Genomic DNA, 19,623 nt, shown 5'->3' with positions numbered 1-19,623 from the left:
TTGCGGCGGGGATCAGTGAGCAGTAGCTCGCAGTTTCACTTGTTTACTCCTTTTCAGAAAAAAATTATTTGTCCATCCCCTCTTTTTACTGTGTAACAGGATTGAAAACATCTATACTATTATTATTAAATGAGAAGACCTCACTTTTATACGACCCCAAAAAAATTTTTGGATTGTATAATGGTATGAAGTCGTCGTCTGCGTCGTCGTCGTCCGAAGACACATTGGTTTCCGGATAATAACTTTAGTTTAAGTGAATAGATCTTCATGAAATTTTTTCAGAAGGTTCAATACCACAAAAGGAAGATTTGGATTGATTTTGGGATGATGGTCCCAACCGATTAGGAATTAGGAGCCCAAAACAAGCATTTTTCTAGTTTCAGGATAATAACTTGTGTAGAAGTATTTCAATTGCTCTGAAATCATACTGCAATGTTTAAAACCACAAGTAGAAGTTTTGGATTCATTTTAGGGGTTATGGGGCCAAAGTTTATGAATAAAGGGCCAAAAAGGGGTCAAAACAAGCATTTTTCTAGTTTCAAGACAATAACTTATGTGTAATTGTATGGATCTCTCTGAAATTGTACCACAATATACCATATAACAAAGGGAGGCTGGGATTAAGTTTTGGATTAATTGCCCAAAATATGTTGGAATTAGGGGCCAAAAAAGGGTTAAAAACAAGCTTGTTTCTAGTTCCCAAACAATCATGACAAATTAAACTTGTGTATAAGTGTATAGATCTCTCTGAAATTGTAGTACAAGGTTCAATCCTGCAATGGAAAGCATGGGATTGAGTTTAAGGGTTATTGCTCCAAGGGGGTTTCAAAAAGTTGGGGGGGGGGGGGGATTTTTTGTTTACCATTTTTTGAAGGGCTTCCTTTTTTTTCAAAATTTTTCAAATTTCGAATTTTGAAAAGTTTCAAGAAAAAATTTTCAATTGCACAGTATTGTGCAATAGATTTGTTAGATCTTTGACCACATTAATTTTGTGACAAAAACCTATATTATGTCAAAAATTTGATCACAATCCAAATTCAGACAGAATCAAGCTTGAATATTGTGACCAAATTTGCCCCAACTGTTCAGGGTTCAACCACTGGGGTCCTATAAAGCTGTGCCCTACGGAGCACCTGGTTGTGTGTAGCTTCTCTTCCTTTCACTGTGTCCTATAGGTTTAATGCATAGTTGCATTTATCATCCTTTCTTATGATCATTTAGTTTGGGTTTCCCAGGTTATTTTGGGAGGAAAATGAAAATAAAGCTGTCCGGACATCGAAAAATAGACAGGTGTCAGAGAAATTCTTTATGTCATTTGATATTTTCCCTGTTTTTCAGTTTGACGAATCAGATAGTTGCATTGAAAGAAATCCGACTTCAACAGGAAGAGGGAGCTCCATTTACTGCAATACGAGAAGGTAAATTAATAAGATGCGTTATTATATAAATATAAAAATGGACTGCCTTAGAAAAACCCTCAGTGGCGGATCCAAGGGGGGGGGGGGGTTCCGGGGGTTGGAACCCCCCTTTTTTTTGGACGATCAATGCTTTTGAATGGGAGCATATAGTTGGAACCCCCCCCCCCCCCCCCCTTTACTCTGGGTTGGGAACCCCCTTTTTAATATGGCTGGATCCGCCACTGACCCTTTGAAAGTTTCCTTTGAACTGAGTGTGGACAGGTCATAATATTAAAATTATAGACATTCCTATATTCAAAATGAATTTCTTTATTTTTTCAATAAAAGGTAGGAATTCAAGACTTCTCAACAAAATTCTCAGTTAAAGCTGATGGAGTTTTCTATGATTTTATGCTATTTGGCATTGAGGTTTACCCTTTTCAGCCTGTACCCTAAGGTACTTTCAAATTGGTTTCTTAGTTTCTATCATTATAAATAAGAAAATGTGGTATGATTGCCAATTAGACAACTCTCCACAAGAGACCAAAATGACATAGAAACTAACACATATAGGTCACTGTATGGCATTCAACAATGAGCAAAGCCCATACCGCAAAGTCAGCTATAAATTAAAGGCCAAGAAGTGACAACGTTAGTTTACTTCAACAAAATGTTATGAAACCCAATACACAATACTTATAACCACAAAACACAGATCAAATTGGAATTTGGGTGGCATCACTTTGATTATTCTCAAATTATTTTCCTTTATAAATGAAAATAATTCTGTTGACACAGTCATGATATTCAAACCTGTAACAATCTCTTATAAAATCATAAAGAAATAAATGTCATTCAATTAAAAAAAAAAATGTTAGTAGTTTTGAATTAATTCATTCAATCTATCATAGTAACAAACATGGTATCTTCTTTTTCTACAGAAATGCACTATCGAAGGGGGTAGGAGGGGTCCTGATCCCGAAATTCCTGACTTAAAAACATGAAATCTGGAGGTCCCAAATTTAAAGAAATTTAAATCCTGACATCCAGAAATTTGAAAAAAGAATTCCTGGAACCTGAAAGGATCAATCCCGAAATCCTGAGCTTAAAAACACCTGATTCTGGAGTCCTGATAAACATCCTACCCCTCCCCTCCCCCACCACCACCACTACCAACTATTTATGTTATTGGATCATTAGGTAAAGAGCTAAAGGAAATGTATTCTTACTTATTCTGAGAGCTTAATGCAAAATTATGAGTACATTTATAGGTATATTACAGGCAGAACATTAAGCAGGAATAGTTAAAGAATTTTATGGGTTTTTATTATCCTGAGAAATATATATAAATGTTGTATAATAAGTAATTTATTTGGAATAAGTAGAAAAATAGGTACCTAATGGATTTCCAATAATTTGTAGAAGGGAAATTAGATGTAAGAACACTTGGTATAAAAATACTCTTGAAAAATCCAATAATTCTTCAATATTTATTACTTCTTCTTTTAAGGAATAAGATTTCACACTAAATATGAAAATGCAGTTGAAAATTTCCATTTTATAATGTTTTTCTTTGTGGAAAAGAAATAGTTGTTACACTTGGTATAAAGATACAGCTAAAAATTACCAGAACACATTCTGTTATTTGTAGAAGTAAAGTATTTTTCTTTTAGTACAAGAATGCAGTTAAGAAATTCCCAAAACTATGTAAAATTTTGACGAACGGGAAAAACTTTTTCACTTTGTATAAAAATACAATTAATTTTTTTTTTAAAATTCTATAATAATGTATAATTATTAGAAGAGAAATAAATATTACACTTGGTATAAACAAACAGTTAATAAAAATCCCATAATTTTATAATGTCCTTCTTTGTCAAATGGTTAAAAATGTATTAAATGGTAGAACTTCAAGCATGAATAGTTGAAGAATTTTATGGTTTTTATTATCCAGAGAAATATATATAATTCTTGTGTAATTAGTAATAATTGAATTACATGGACATGTCTGAACTAGAAAGACATTAGTGTAGGTTTTTAGTATCTATTATTTTGATAGGTCAGCTGTTTAGAGTAATTTATTTGGAAATTTGGAATAAAGTAGAGAAGTTGGTACCTTATAGATTTCCAATAATTCTATAATGATCTTCTTTTGTGGAAGTAGAATAGTTGTAACACTTGGCATAAAAATACAGTTGATACTTAGTATTTAAATATTTATGTAATATCAACTCTTGGCATAAAAATACAGTTGATACTTAGTATTCAAATATTTATGTAATATCATTAGATAATTCTATGTCCTTCTTTGTGGAATGGAATAAATGGCATCCAGTGGCGGATCCAGAACTTTTCAGAAGGGGGGCCAGTTGCCTGACCTAAGAGGGAACCCACTATAGTCATGCTTCAGTGATTCCCTATATAATCAACCAAGTTTTTCCTACAAAAGACAGGGGGTGCGGCCCCCACAGGCACCCCTGGATCTGTCTATGGCTTCAAACAAACACTTAATATTGGCAGGGTAAATTAGTTTTTTAAGATAAAAAAAAGTTTAATAGATATATTGATCTCCAACTTAATTAATTTAAAAAAAAAACGGGAATACCCAGAAAAACTGACAAAATTAAATCGTCTACTATTAACCAACAGACTGAATTGAAAATAACTGCCATATTCCTGACTTATATTGTTCAGGTATTTTTTTTGAAGAAAATTGGGAATTAATTATAAAAAAGAAGATGTGGTATGATTGCCAATGAAACCACTGTCCACAAAAGACCGAAATGACACAGAAATTAACAACTATAGGTCACTGTACAGCCTTCAACAATGAGCAAAGCCCATACCACATAGTCAGCTATAAAAGGCCCCCAAATGACAATGTAAAACAATTCAAACGAGATAACTAAACCTGGTTTTAAAGCTATAACATAGTTAAACCTCCTATTCTAACATGACGTCCTTCAAACGCTTTGAGTACACACCCGTGGTAAAATATGAATATATTGCCAGTGCTGTTCCGATTGTACTCCCACGTCATATGCTTTTTTATGAATGAGATACCCGACGTCATAGAACAATGACGTTAGAATGTAAGCATTTTACGGGAAAATACACGCTTGTGAATCCGAAAATCATCACAAGGAAACATACGCAAATGATGCTAAAATGTGGCAAAAGCCCTTTATTGTACATCATATAAGACATATAAATAAATTATCATTCAAATTCATCCAAAACTGTCTAAATACATTATTTTAAATAGTTTAAGCATGTCACTAATGCAGTTTGCTCCGTTCTTTTACGCTAGTTTATTAGTGCGTTTATTTATGGGAACGGCAAATATTTGCCTACACCTAGAGCGCTTCGATCCAAAAGAATTGCCGTATGTGTCCTATCAGAATCGAAATAATTCATGGGGGCTTGAATATATCTAGATTTTACCACGGGTTGTCCCTTTATGCCGATATTTTACCCCTCGCTATCGCTCAGGGGTAAAATATTTGTCATAAAGGTCCAACCCGTGGTAAAATCACGATATATTCAAGCCCCCATGAATTATTTCTTAACTAGTATGACTGCTGTTCTGTCCCCCTACACATTTATAAAGTATTTTTTTGACATGGTGTATATTGCTTTGTCTTATTTTTGTCGGTCCATCTGTTAGTTCATTTTTATTCTGTAAACCAACTTATTATCGTGGATATTTTATTTCGCATTTAGCTCTGTCTATGCCACTAAGTGGCGATTTTATTTTCCGATTGAATAGTATACCTGATGTAGCTAAATAAGGAAAGATCCAAGTTATCCTGGTTATATATATTCATGCTGATTTAAATTTGTGTTATTTTTCTACTCTCAAAATGTGTTTGGTTTACAGTAATAAGTAACCTCTTTGATAAAATATTATTCAATGAATTTTTAGACTGACTATAGACTTATGGATATGTTTGATCAACCTGTGATAATTAGTCAATTATATTATTAATCTTTATTTTCATGTGTAACAGCCTTTAGGAATTGATTTAAGTTCCCTAATTAGCTAATATTAACCTGTTATCTGGAAAATGATATTAATTTTTAATAAGATAGGATTTATGATTCTTAGCTGAGATATAACTTTGCAATAAAATCGTTCAAAAGTTTTTATTGAATTTGAATAAAATGGAAATAAAATTCAGTAATAGTCGAACTGACTACTGGGCTGGGGATATCATTAACATACCAATACACCTTATCGCTATTTGTCCGCCATTACTGGATATCACACAGGTTCCCGTAAAATTCATAAAACAAAACATCTGACGCCACAATGGAAAAGTGATTGTTCTTGACGTCAAAAGTTCAAGCGGCTGGGTCACCCGGGATTAGCGATAAGGTGTATCTGTCTCAAGTTGGTGTCTCTTTGACACATTCTTTATTTCCATTCATAATTTTATCAATAACATAATATTACTAAAGTTAGAAGATGTGGTATAATTGCCAATAATACAACATTCCATCAGAGACCAAAGAGACTTAGAAATCAACAATTATAATATAGATCACTGAAAGGTCTTCAACAATGAACAAAACCCATACTACATAGTCAGATATATAAAAGGCCCCAAAATGACAAAAGAGAAACAACTTAAAATGAGATAACAAACACCCTGATTGATGTTAGGACAATGAAAGAAATACAAATTTGATGTACAGCAGCAAAGGATAAAGATAGAAATTTTTGTTTCTTTGCAGTAACACATATAGATATAGGAAGGTGTGGTGTGAGTGCCAATGAGACAACTCTCCATCCAAATAACAATTTAAAAAAAGTAAACCATTATAGGTCAATGTACGGCCTTCAACACGGAGCCTTGGCTCACACCGAACAACAAACTACATACTGTGGATTAATTTTTTTTTGTGGGTATCAATTTTCATGGATTAAGGAAAATTTGCATGTTCATGGATATTTGATTTCGTGGTTTTGCTGAAGTCTGCATACAATATAAAAAAGAAGATGTGGTATGATTGCCAATGAAACAACTATCCACAAAAGACCAAAATGACACAGACATTAACAACTATAGGTCACTGTATGGCCTTCAACAATGAGCAAAACCCATACCGCATAGTGAGCTGTAAAAGGCCCTGATAAGACAATGTAAATCAATTCAAACGAGAAAACTAACGGCCTTATTTATGTAAAAAAAGCCTATAGAAAATTTGTTATTCATCGTACATTTAATTTCGTGGTTCACCTGTACCCTTGAAATCCACGAAAAATTGGTATCCAACGAAAAATAATGAATCCCCAGTAGCTATCTATTTTGCTTTTTGTTGTGCTCCATTTCTACATGCTGATGTCAACGTAGTGTATTCAACACAGAACAATTGTCTTTTGTTGTATCCATACCTGTAGTAAGGGGGATAATGTAGGGGTTTCGACCCTAACAACCCCCCCCCCCACCCAACGTCCTAAAAAAACAACCTAAACAAATATCATTTGTAGAATATTAAAAGTCTTCTTCCAAATAGAAGTTTGACTATTTAAGTCTGAGTAACATGACCCCAATTAACGGACCGGTGATCGAGGGCTGTAGAGCAAGTTAAGGTTGTTAAAAACTCCCATCATCAACCCAATTAACATGGCCACCATCAATGACCACCATCAAAGACATTCTCCCTGGATAACTAACTGAATGATTGTTTTTTTCAGTAATTCCGTAACTAAATCTTATTTTTATTCACAGCTTCATTGTTACGAGGACTTAAACATGCCAATATAGTCACACTACACGATATAATTCACACGAAAGAAACATTAACATTTGTCTTTGAATATGTGGTAAGTATTAAAATCCTTCTTTTTGTATAATGTCAGTTTTAGAGTTATTTCCCTTTAATTAAGTTTAACACTGGTTGCATATTTTTACTGTGAATTCATAAATTATTGTGAGGTCTATTAATAGGAATACGCATTGACCATATATTCATATGTGATTTACAGTCACTGACCAAAATTATCACCTTGTAAATATGACATTGAAAATGTGTTTCTGGAGAAACAAGGAATTATTTGAATCTGGAATAATTTTGAATTCTGGAAAATTGATTAAAGATGTATGATGAAAACTAACCCAACTAAATAGGGTTAGCCAGGGCTTAGGTTAATTTTACTTTCACTATCATGTCAGTATGAACTTACTAACCCCCTTATTTTCATTAATAAAATTGATTTTTATTCTTCAGCATACAGACTTAAGTCAGTATTTAGAGAGGCATCCAGGAGGTTTGACTGCTTTTAATGTGAAGGTATGTTGTAAACATTTCACCATGTTGATACAATACACACAAAGACATTTTACAAAAAAATCACTCAAAGCAGTTATTTTTCACAGTGAATGTTAGTGATTATTGATAGATCACTCTGGAAGAAAAACCGCTGACCTTTATTTTTACAAGGCTATCTTGTTAGCAATTATAGGCAACTGTACAGCCTTCAACAATGAGAAATACAAGTACAGTATAGTCGGCTTTGAAAGTCCCAGACATCAAAAATATGAAACAATTCTATTAATGTAGCTAACATACTAGCATTGAAATCCAAAATGTTACTTCAAATACATTTCATATGAAAATTCCAGAGATCTTTTTCCTGTCAAATACTTTGATAAGTAATATCTACTGTTCAGTATGTAAAAAACACCTTATCCAATCAAGATATTTTCCATTGAATAAATGTAGAAAGATGTGGTATGAGTGCCAATGAGACAACTCTCGATCCAAGTCATAATTTATAAAAGTAAACTATTATAGATCAAGCTACTTTCTTTAACACATATAAAAAAAATTGATACAAAGTGCTAAAATCTTTTGAAAGTTTAGAGAATTTAAATGAAAAGGCTGTTGTAGTTTGAATCCCCATTTTTGCCCCAAATATTTTTCTACTGAACTTGAATATTTGAATATTTCTGTTTTTATTAATGATCAGAATACTAGTATCTTACTTTATCTTTTATAGATATTTTTATTCCAATTACTGAGAGGACTGCGATATTGTCATACGAGGAAAATATTACATAGGTATGTACCAATTAACAGGTTGTCTGCATGTTGATATTTTACAATAATTACATTAGATGTATGTTTCATTATAATACGTTATTCTAATTGTCTACACTCCAATCTCGCATTATTCCTTAATCAACTTCATTACACAATAAAATTTGACATTCATGATGACACAAGGTCACACAAGGAAGTGTGCAGGTAAATTAAATAAAAAATTGATAAAAATCGTGTTTTCATGATCCTAGCTAAAAAATGTTATTATAATGCTTCTTTTCTTAACTTCATAGGCTTTGACCATTCGCACATTTTTAGAAATGTAGGGTTAGGTTTAGGGTTAGTGTTGTACTTTGGTCAACACTTTTACTCAATGAAGTTACAAAAAGAAGCATTCAATTCCTAAATATAAATATGCAAATAACCTGATAATCGATTTATTGGACTGTTTTTGCGTTTTTTGAAAGTGTTTTCTTAGTTTTACCAGCAAAGGGAAGATGACTTGATAAGTTCATGTCAAACTTATCAAAGTCAGTTCAAACATTATGACTTCACTGATATGTCCTGGTCAAAGTTATTAAGTCAGGGTCATCATATTTGACTTTACATAAACACAGTGGGATGACCACTAAAGATCTATTGTGTTATGTAAGGAATAATAGTACTGTAATTGAAGAATTGTGACCATCCATTGGTCAATTTGACCGGTAATGCTTAAAGGACATAGTAAAACAACATCTATGGGACAATACATGTACAGTCTCCAAAAAGAGACAAAATCCCAGAATGTTAAAAATATTGAAAAGATTTTACGAGCAATCAAAAATTTGCAATCATGATTTTTATGCTCCATTTATGGGCATTATGTTTTCTGGTCTGTGGGTCTGACTGTTCATTGGTTCGTTTGTTCGTTTGTTCGTTTGTTCGTTTGTCTGTTCTTTCGTCCATTTGTCCATCTGTCCTGCTTCAGGTTAAAGTTTTTGGTGGAGGTAGTTTTTGATGAAGTTGAAGTCCAATCCACTTGAAACTTAATAAACATGTTCCTTATGATATAATCTTTCTACTTTCTAATTTTTATGCCAAATTAGAGATTTTATCCAATTTTCATGGTCCACTGAACATAGAAAATGATAGTGCGGATAGGGCATCGGTGTACTTGGGACACATTCTTGTTTTTTCCAAATCCGGAAAAAAAACATAAAGTTATTACATGCGACAACTACTAACAAGCTTCTGACTTAGGAGTGTACAATGTCATTTGTCTGGTTGTAATTTATTTTTGCGTGGAGAATAAAGGCAACAGTAGTATACCGCTGTTCAAAACTCATAAATCCATGGACAAAAAACAAAATCGGGATAACAAACTTAAACCGAGGGAAACGCATTAAATATAAGAGGAGAACAACGACATAACACTAAAATGTAACACATATAGACAAAATCCCACGAGAATAACAAATATAACATGTATATATAACATCAAAACCAAATACATGAATTTGGGATAGACAAGTACCGTGACACGTCTTATCGCAATGAGACAGTTTTCTTTATGGGAATCATGTTTTAAATGTGAATCATGTTATTTATGTGAATCATGTTATTTATGTGAATTATGTTTAAATGTGATTCATGTTTAAATGTGATTCATGTTATTTTATGTGAATCATGTTAGATATGTGAATCATTTTAGATATGTGAATCATTTTTAGATATGTGAATCATGTTAAATATGTGAATCATAGTATTATGTGAATCATAGTATTATGTGAATCATAGTATTTATGTGAATCATGTTAGATATGTGAATCATGTTATGTGAATCATTTTATATATTTGAATCATGTTATTTATGTGAATCATGTTAAATATATGAATCATGTTATATATGTGAATCATAGTATTATGTGAATCATTTTATATATATGAATCATGTTAGATATGTGAATCATGTTAAATATATGAATCATGTTATTTATGTGAATCATGTTATTATGTGAATCATTTTATATATCTGAAAAGTGTTATTTTAATTTCAGGGATCTGAAGCCTCAAAATTTGTTAATTAGTGAACAGGGTGATCTCAAGTTAGCTGATTTTGGTAAGTTGTGTTAGGTGAGATAATAAGGTGCAGAAAAACAATACTTAGGGGAGATAACTTTTATTTCTCTAATTCTTACATGATTTATCCCTTTCCTGACATGTTGATTATTTTGATTAAATCAACATGTGGATTGTTTGATCTCACTTCTTCATTGGTCAAAATATTTTAACGTCGAATTTTCTTGCTTTCCTCTAAATTTCCTATTGTGATGGTATGAAAAAAGGCGACGTCACATAGAAAAAACACATCTTTTTACAGATCATTTGCATACCTGCCAACTTTTGAAAATGGCCATAGGGGTTTTTGTGCGCGGCACCATTTTTGAGGGTAGAATTTTTTTGCAGCATTTTTTCGTGTGATGATTTGGCTCCTAAAAGTGTCTGACATACTTCTTTTTTGGGGGTTGATAGTTGAAGATGCTATTATTATAACCTATCTTTTTTTAAATTGTTTGATTGTTGTATTCTTTTTGTTGAGATAAACACCAGTATTAAAGATGACTTTATGTTTGTCTGATACATTGTCAAGAAATAAAAAAAAAAGTAATAATTTTAATAATTTAAAACCAACAATATATGAGGGTCTGGAATGGGGGGGGGGGGGTGTCTTTTGTTCTGTAAACATTTAATTTTCACCCCTTTTTTCTTTAATCTTCAAAAAATTAACCTCTTTTTTCTCTAATCTTCTAAAAATTTGACCACGCATTTCTCAAATTTTCATTTTTTTTGCCCGTTATTCCCTTATCTTCATTTTTCAAGGGCATTATATTCTTTAATCATTTAACCCCATTCAAACCCTCATATATTATATAGATCAATATCACAAGAAGTACTAGAATGTTTGGAGACATCATTAAGGCCACCGTGGTCAACTTTAAAGTCTCTGTTGCAAACTTTACAAAAGGCATGTGACAATCCTAACGTTGATTTAGACAACCAGCCCCTGTACTTGACATCATTCTCCCATTTCTCTAAGTATTTGCACGAAGCAACACGCTTTTTTTTCTAAGGCAGTGACAGAACTATTTTGTCTCCCTTGGGAAAACTTTCAAAAGTTCAAAATCGGGAACAAAAATATTTTTCGTATAAATTTTACTAAAATCGTGTTTTTTGGCTATTATTACGATCGTGTAATCGGGACAGAGGGTCAAAATCGTGTAGTACACGCCTAAATCGTGAAAGTTGGCAGGTATGCATTTGAAAAGAAGGAAGAATTTTGTCTGCATTTTGTTTGTAAATCACTAGAGAAAGCAAATTCTACCACCAAATCTTGTGTAATACAATATTTATCCACTCTCGACCGTTACATTTTAAATATTTAAAATGCTCGGCAGGCATCAAGTTTTAAATTTGAAAATCTATGGGGAGATAACTTTTATTTATCAACAAATCAACAAATTTTTTAAACAACCTCATTAAAAAAAAAATTACCAAACTATCTCATTATTAACTCATTGTTTAAATAACCTCATTAATTTAATTCATTTAAAATTTCAAAGAAGCATATGTATGTTTATGGTAAAAAATAAAGCTGTCCAAGAAAAAAAAGTCAATATATACAGTCAGAGATAAAAAATCTCATGAAGTTATTGTCTGATTTGAATAAAAGTGTTATCATTAAATACAGAATTTCTTTATTTTCTAGCAATGATTAATACATTTTTTATATTTTATATATTACAGGTTTAGCCAGGGCTAAATCCATTCCTAGTCACACATACTCTAATGAAGTAGTCACTTTATGGTACAGGCCTCCTGATGTGTTACTGGGCTCCACAAATTATTCAGTGTCTTTAGATATGTGGTGAGTTTATAGAATATTTGTAAGGCCATTGAAAAATGAATGTTGGTTTCCCCTAACATGTGAAAATTATCAAGGCTGGCAGGGAGGAAAATCTTTTTAATTTATTTTATTTTTATGTGAAAAAATCAGTTTTGATCAGTTTTTGATCTACAGACAATGTTGTTGTTAACCTGTAATTAATATTTGTTTCACATTCTATATTGTGGTATAATCTATATAAAACTGAAGGAATGAGAATTGAGCAATGGTGAAACACTTTTAAGAGATTATCAGATATTTTTAAAAAGCATCGTTGAGAATTGTCAATAGAAACGAAAACAACCTTTTCTCATCAACCAAAAAAAAAAGGGTATAGGGGGAGGGTTGAGATCTCACAAACATGTTTAACCCCACCGCATTTTTGCGCCTGTCCCAAGTCAGGAGCCTCTGTCATTTGTTAGTCTTGTATTATTTTAATTTTAGTTTCTTGTGTACAATTTGGAAATTAGTATGGCGTTCATTATCACTGGACTAGTATATATTTGTTTAGGGGCCAGCTGAGGGACGCCTCCGGGTGCGGGAATTTCTCGCTACATTGAAGACCTGTTGGTGACCCTCTGCTGTTGTTTTTTATTTGGTCGGGTTGTTGTCTCTTTGACACATTCCCCATTTCCATTCTCAATTTTATTTGCAAAACTTTAATTTTTTTCTGTCAGATATAATTCAAGATTTTGTAGGTTTTTCAAAAAAAATTAGTGGTCTAAGTAACATTGTTGGAATTGTCTGTCTTCTTTGAACTTTGGAAATGAATTGTATTTTGTTGTGATGATAAGAGGTGCTCCTTCTTTCTTGGGAGTTATTTATTGTTATACATTTATTTTGCAGGGGTGTAGGTTGTATATTCACAGAAATGATAGCTGGTGCTCCGACATTTCCTGGTATGAAAGATTCCTATGATCAGTTAGATAAAATATTTAGGGTAAGTACAAATAGGTTAATTATTTTTTAAGGGTTTTATCAGTTTTGTTTTGTAATAATTACATTGTTTATTAGTTAAGAAATAAAAAAAGATAACTCTCAATTCTATTAGTTACACAGTGTTCAATTGTCCTAATACGAGAATTTGAGAATTTAGCGGATCAATAAAATTCATATCTGGTGAGGTGAAGCCAATATGAATTTTATTGACCTGATAAAATCCATATTGGGACAATTGAACACTGTAACAAATTTATCCAGATTTTGTTATATTACATATTATTATATTCAAATTCAATATTAGGATGATATCAACCAAATATATTTTAGATATTTAATCTATAACTGAAAAATTAAATATATTAGGAAATATAAAGCAACTCAAATTTTATATTTTTTTGTAAGTTCATTGGTATAAGGGAGATAATTTTAATTGACATAATAAAAAATTGTACTAAAAATTATTAGGACAACATCAGCCAATCAAATTGCGAGAAATTACTCTAAATCAGAATCAAGTGTTTTGTCAGCTCTAAGATCATTTTGGACTCATTTTTAATGATGAAAGTACTTTTATTTTTGGGTATATTTTTCAATGGTTCAACCATTCACGGGCAATAATGAAATTTAATAGTGTAGAAAAGATGATTGTTTCCATTAATCAATATGACTAGAACACACCCACGAAATCGCGGGCATTCAGAGCATAGTTTAAAGTATGTAAAGTGTTTTTGGGAGAATTTTGAAAAATATTGAATGACTGGAGAATTTCAGCAAAAGTATCATGAGTCATAATTTATTGGGGACAGGAAAATGTTTTTTTTCTTTATCCCTCCACCTTTATTTCCAAAGTTTCCAATTTTTGGTTTTCTATCAATTTCAATATGAACATACATTTAGTATGTTATGAACATTTAAGTAAGGAGCCTGTAATTCAGTGGTTGTCGTTTGTTTATGTGTTACATATTTATTTTTTGTTCATTTTTTGTACATAAATAAAGCTGCTAGTTTTCTCGTTTGAATTGTTTTACATTGTCATTTCTGGGCCTTTTAAAGCTGAGTATGCGGTATGGGCTTTGCTCATTGTTTAAGGCCGTACGGTGACCTATATATTATTTAGTTGTTAATTTCTGTGTCATTTTGGTCTCTTGTGGAGAGTTGTCTCATTGGCAATCATACCACATCTTCTTTTTTTTTGTAATCAATGAATTTTGTAAAAGATTTAATGATTGGAGAATTCACAAAAGGTATCAAAAGTTCACATGAATAATTTTATTATACTTTAAATGCTATATTTAGATCTTATCATGATGTCTATTTTTAGGTGCTGGGAACCCCCACAGACAACACATGGAAGGATGTCTCTAAATTACCTCAGTATGATAGAAGTAAGTTAAAAAAAATAAAAATAGGATGCTGTTTTGAAGTGACCCTAGTCAGGAATGTGACAGTTGTTTTCCATTTGATGTTTTCAAGATATAATTTTACCATCTGTTTGATTAGATACTTTCTGTTTTTATACGCCCGGGACGGGACGTATTATGGTATACCGTTGTCCGTCCGTCCGTCCGTCCGTCTGTCCGTCCGTCCGTCCGTCGTCCACACTTCGGACAATAACTCAAAAACACCTTCATCAATTTCCATGAAACTTAAGTGAATTGTTTATATCTATTGACGTAAGCTCCCTTTCGTTTTTTTTTAATTTCAGATTTTAAGTTTTTGATTTATGGGGCTTTATTCATAAAAAAAGGGGGAATTTTCAACACTTCGGACAATAACTCAAAAAGGCTTTCACCAATGTCCATGAAACTTTGGTGAATTGTTTATATCTATTGACGTAAGCTCCCTTTCGTTTTTTTTTAATTTCAGATTTTAAGTTTTGGATTTATGGGGCTTTATTCATAAAAAAGGGGGGATTTTCAACACTTCGGACAATAACTCAAAAAGGCTTTCACCAATGTCCATGAAACTTTGGTGAATTGTTTATATCTATTGATGTAAGCTCCCTTTCGTTTTTTTTTAATTTCAGATTTTAAGTTTTGGATTTATGGGGCTTTATACATAAATAAAGGGGGATTTTTAACACTTCGGACAATTACTCAAAAAGGCTTTCACCAATGTCCATGAAACTTTGGTGAATTGTTTATATCTATTGATGTAAGCTCCCTTTCAATTTTTATAAATTTCAGATTTTAAGTTTTGGATTTATGGGGCTTTATTCATAAAAAAAGGGTGATTTTTAACACTTAGGACAATAACCCAAAAAGGCTTTCACCAATGTCCATGAAACTTTGGTGAATTGTTTATATCTATTGATGTAAGCTCCCTTTCAATTTTTATAAATTTCAGATTTTAAGTTTTGGATTTATGGGGCTTTATTCATAAAAAAAAGGTGATTTTTAACACTTCGGACAATAACTCAAAAAGGCTTTCACCAATGTCCATGAAACTTTGGTGAATTGTTTATATCTATTGACGTAAGCTCCCTTTCGTTTTTTTTTAATTTCAGATTTTAAGTTTTGGATTTATGGGGCTTTATTCATAAAAAAAGGGTGATTTTTAACACTTAGGACAATAACCCAAAAAGGCTTTCACCAATGTCCATGAAACTTTGGTGAATTGTTTATATCTATTGATGTAAGCTCCCTTTCAATTTTTATAAATTTCAGATTTTAAGTTTTGGATTTATGGGGCTTTATTCATAAAAAAAAGGTGATTTTTAACACTTCGGACAATAACTCAAAAAGGCTTTCACCAATGTCCATGAAACTTTGGTGAATTGTTTATATCTATTAATGTAAGCTCCCTTTCAATTTTTATAAATTTCAGATTTTACATTTCCGTGTTATGAATTTTTATGCTTAAAAAAGGGGGGATTTTTCCAATTTTGGGACTATAACTAACACTTTCACAAAATTTTATGTATGGATGAAAAATTAAGAAAACAAACTTAGTTAAATTTGAGGTAGCCTTAATAGTGCCAATTTTTTTGTGCATTTTTATTTATTATTTGTATTTGACAGAGCTCACACTATTTCTAGTTGATCATTTAAATTCATTTAAAGCATAAAAGACAATGTAAAAGAGCAACGGGCGTATCATGCGCCTAAGCGCAGCCCTTTATTCGATTTGTATGCCACCATTTATGGGCATTATGTTTTCTGGTCTGTGTGTCCGTTCATCCATCTGTCCCGCTTCAGGTTAAAGTTTTTGGTTGAGAAAGTTTTTGATGAAGTTGAAGTCCAATCAACTTGAAACTTAGTACACTTGTTCCCTATGATATTATCTTTCTAATTTTAATGCCAAATTAGAGATTTTACCCAATTTCCACAGTCTACTGAACATGTAAAATGATAGTGTGGATGGGGCATTTGTGTACTATGGACACATTCTTGTTTAATTTTTTTTCTTCTGTTCTAAGGGAGATAATAACAAGTTTTAAATATTGTTATCTCCCTTAGAACAGAACAAACAAATTAAAAAAAGTACAGGAAAAACTATATTATGTAATGTTTAATAATGACACAAAAATAACCTTTTTCATTGTAACTTTTGTTGTAGATACTAAATATGTCTGTTTTAGAATATAAGAATATAATACTGACATATTTTTTTTTATTTTACAGAAAAGTTTGTTATGTATGAGAGAGTGTCTTCGTTGTCATTAGCAATTCCAAAACTGTCTTTCATTCCTAGTGCTGAAGATCTTGCTAGTCAATTTCTGCAGGTATGAATGATGTTTTATTTTACTGTAAATTATAGAATCATATTCAAAACAGTGTGGTCCTGGCTGTTAAGAACCTTTGGTGAACCCACAGTTTAAATTCTGTAATACGCAAGAAGTGAGCAATGGTCGTTACAGACAAACGTTCACCTAATCTGTCCCAGTCAATGGGATAATTTAGGTCGTCAATCAATGGCCAGGACCACACTGTTTTGAATATGATTCTATATATTTGTAATGTTTTTATTAATGTGATTATTCATATTGCAAAAGAGGGACGAAAGATACCAAAGGGACAGTCAAACTCATAAATAGAAAATAAACTGACAACGCCATGGCTAAAAATGAAACAGACAAACAATAGTCACATGACACAACATATAAAACTAAAGAATAAGCAACACAAACCCCACCAACAATTGGGGTGATCTCAGGTGCTCTGGAAGGGTAGGCAGATCCTGCTCCACATGTGGCACCCGTCGTGTTGCTCATGTTATAACAAATCCTGTAAAAAGTCTAGTTCTGTAGGTCACATTGAAACTTGTGGGATAATGCAATGATTAGAACTTGAAGTCTGATATTTGTAAATTATATGCATATTTTTTCTGAAATCGCGATAACTAATCTTGCATTTTTGTCCATTCTTCAGAAATCTCACAAATAAATGCATGTAAAAATACCTGAAATTACAGTACTGTATCTCTGTTAAAGTTCATAGCACCTAAGTGAAGTAATTATAAAATGAGACTTATGTAGACAGTTTTTGATACAGACTAAGAAACACAGGGATTGATCAGATATAGTAATCAGATCCTACTCCACATGGGGTACCTGTAAAGTTTGAATTGGGACTTTAACTGCACCTTAAACATGAAAGTGCTGAGAAAAAAAATTAAGGTTAAAGAAATGTGTATAAATTTTGAAATCACTATCAAACAGCTAACTTCTTTAATTATGGAGAGCCATTAAAACAAAAAACAAAATTTTGCGTAGAGGTCTATATTTATACACATCCTGCATGGTAAGACCTAAAGACAAATACAGTTAATCGTCCACAGAAGACCTTGACTTAAAAAAAAAATGAATTGTAAAAGTATTTAAAAAAGAAAATAAAAATCTAGAAAATATTAGGTTAGATGATATTAGAAGATGTGGTAATGAGTGCCAATGAGACTTCTCCACATCAAAGTCACAATTAGTAAAAGAAAAATCATTATAGGTCATAGTACAGTCTTCAGTAGTATACCACTTTCTTTGTGTATTTTATAGATGTGTCCACAGAAAAGGATATCAGCTCAATCAGCGATGAGACATGAATATTTTAATGATCTTCCTCCAAAAATTCACGAGATTCCTGATGGTAAGTTAATTATTAAAAAAAATCAGGCTAACCTTAAGGGAGTTCGCTTGTCATGTTTTGAGGTTTTGTCAGATTTTCGGATTCCTCTGGTTTTATGCATTTGAATGCCTTAAAAAAATTTGCCCATTTGACCCCCATTTTTCTTTTTATAAATCTTTTACATGTATAACAGTCTTATAAAATTTTGATTATTTTTTAATAGTTTTTTAGAACTTAAACTTGTCAATGATAAAGCCATGAAAAGTCAAGAGAGTACATTTTCCCGCCAAGATTGCAATGGCTAATATCTCGAAAACGAGCACATTGACCTATATATTTAAAAAAAAAACTGCATGAGAGAAAGAAATAAAATTTCAAAAAAAAAAAGTATAATGATTTTTATCTTTAATAACTTTTTTTTTTTTTTTTCTTTCTCGAGAAGGCTTGTTTTTAAGTGGGTAGGTAAAGCAACAGCAAACAATTTAAAATAACAAAAACTTTGTCTTGGACATATTTTAGAATTTTAGACCATGGATTTTAATTTTTCAATTTGCAAAAACATTTGGATCAAACAAGAGTCTTATTGCCCCTACTCCTTTTAGAGTCATTTAAACTGTAAATTCTCAATAAGCTAAGATGTAGATTGAGTGAACCCACCCTCACAATAAATATTTAGGAACACAATATATCGTCAAATGACAAAAATCTGAAAGAAAAAAAATCATAAAATGCAATTCTTTAATAAATTACGATTTCGTAGTTGAGTGTATTGTAAATTTTGTAATTAATTATAGTGTATTTAATTTTTCTTGTTTTTCTTTTTTGGCAAAGGTAAAAGAATAAATATGAACTTGGTAAGATTTCTTTTAATGGGGTTGACCTTGGTTCAGGATAATAACTCTTCAAATCAGTTATGCGTTTGTAAAAGTCAGGTTTCATCAATGTGTCCTAAGCATCTACCTGAAACAGATTGGAAATAATCTATTTGACCTAGAAGCTTAGAATATATTTTAATGAAAATGGTTGACACAAACATACTTATTTTAAGAGTTATCTCCCTTAACCTTGGTTTACCTCCTTAAATAAATAGAATTTGTGTGATACTTAATACTTTAATAGATTTTCTTAATTAGGTAATGGAAATAATGAAAACTTTGTTCAAATCTTAGAATAAATAAAAAAAACTGCTAATCACATGTGTGATAAAGTAATTTATGAGGGTATTGATGGGTTTTACAGAATAGAGAGG

General features: G+C 31.7%; 1 protein-coding gene across 2 annotated transcripts in view; it reads left to right on the top strand.

Annotated features, from left to right (window-relative positions):
• Window positions 1–19,623, top strand: part of LOC139503789 (cyclin-dependent kinase 14-like) — a 51,771-nt gene that overhangs the window by 28,542 nt on the left and 3,606 nt on the right. Inside the window, exons 7-17 of one of the 2 annotated variants that reach the window (XM_071293718.1) lie at window positions 1,339–1,418; window positions 7,133–7,227; window positions 7,632–7,694; window positions 8,404–8,465; window positions 10,487–10,548; window positions 12,234–12,354; window positions 13,219–13,312; window positions 14,636–14,699; window positions 16,938–17,038; window positions 18,305–18,395; window positions 19,206–19,228. In XM_071293718.1, coding sequence (XP_071149819.1) covers window positions 1,339–1,418; window positions 7,133–7,227; window positions 7,632–7,694; window positions 8,404–8,465; window positions 10,487–10,548; window positions 12,234–12,354; window positions 13,219–13,312; window positions 14,636–14,699; window positions 16,938–17,038; window positions 18,305–18,395; window positions 19,206–19,228 — 856 coding nt within the window. The remainder of the gene's footprint in view (window positions 1–1,338; window positions 1,419–7,132; window positions 7,228–7,631; window positions 7,695–8,403; window positions 8,466–10,486; window positions 10,549–12,233; window positions 12,355–13,218; window positions 13,313–14,635; window positions 14,700–16,937; window positions 17,039–18,304; window positions 18,396–19,205; window positions 19,229–19,623) is intronic. The other variant, XM_071293717.1, reaches the window with a different exon arrangement.

Source organism: Mytilus edulis, chromosome 14 (genome assembly GCF_963676685.1).
Source record: "Mytilus edulis chromosome 14, xbMytEdul2.2, whole genome shotgun sequence".
Taxonomy (NCBI): domain Eukaryota; kingdom Metazoa; phylum Mollusca; class Bivalvia; order Mytilida; family Mytilidae; genus Mytilus; species Mytilus edulis.
Note: the sequence above shows the minus strand (reverse complement) of the source record. Positions and strands in the feature narration are given on the sequence as shown.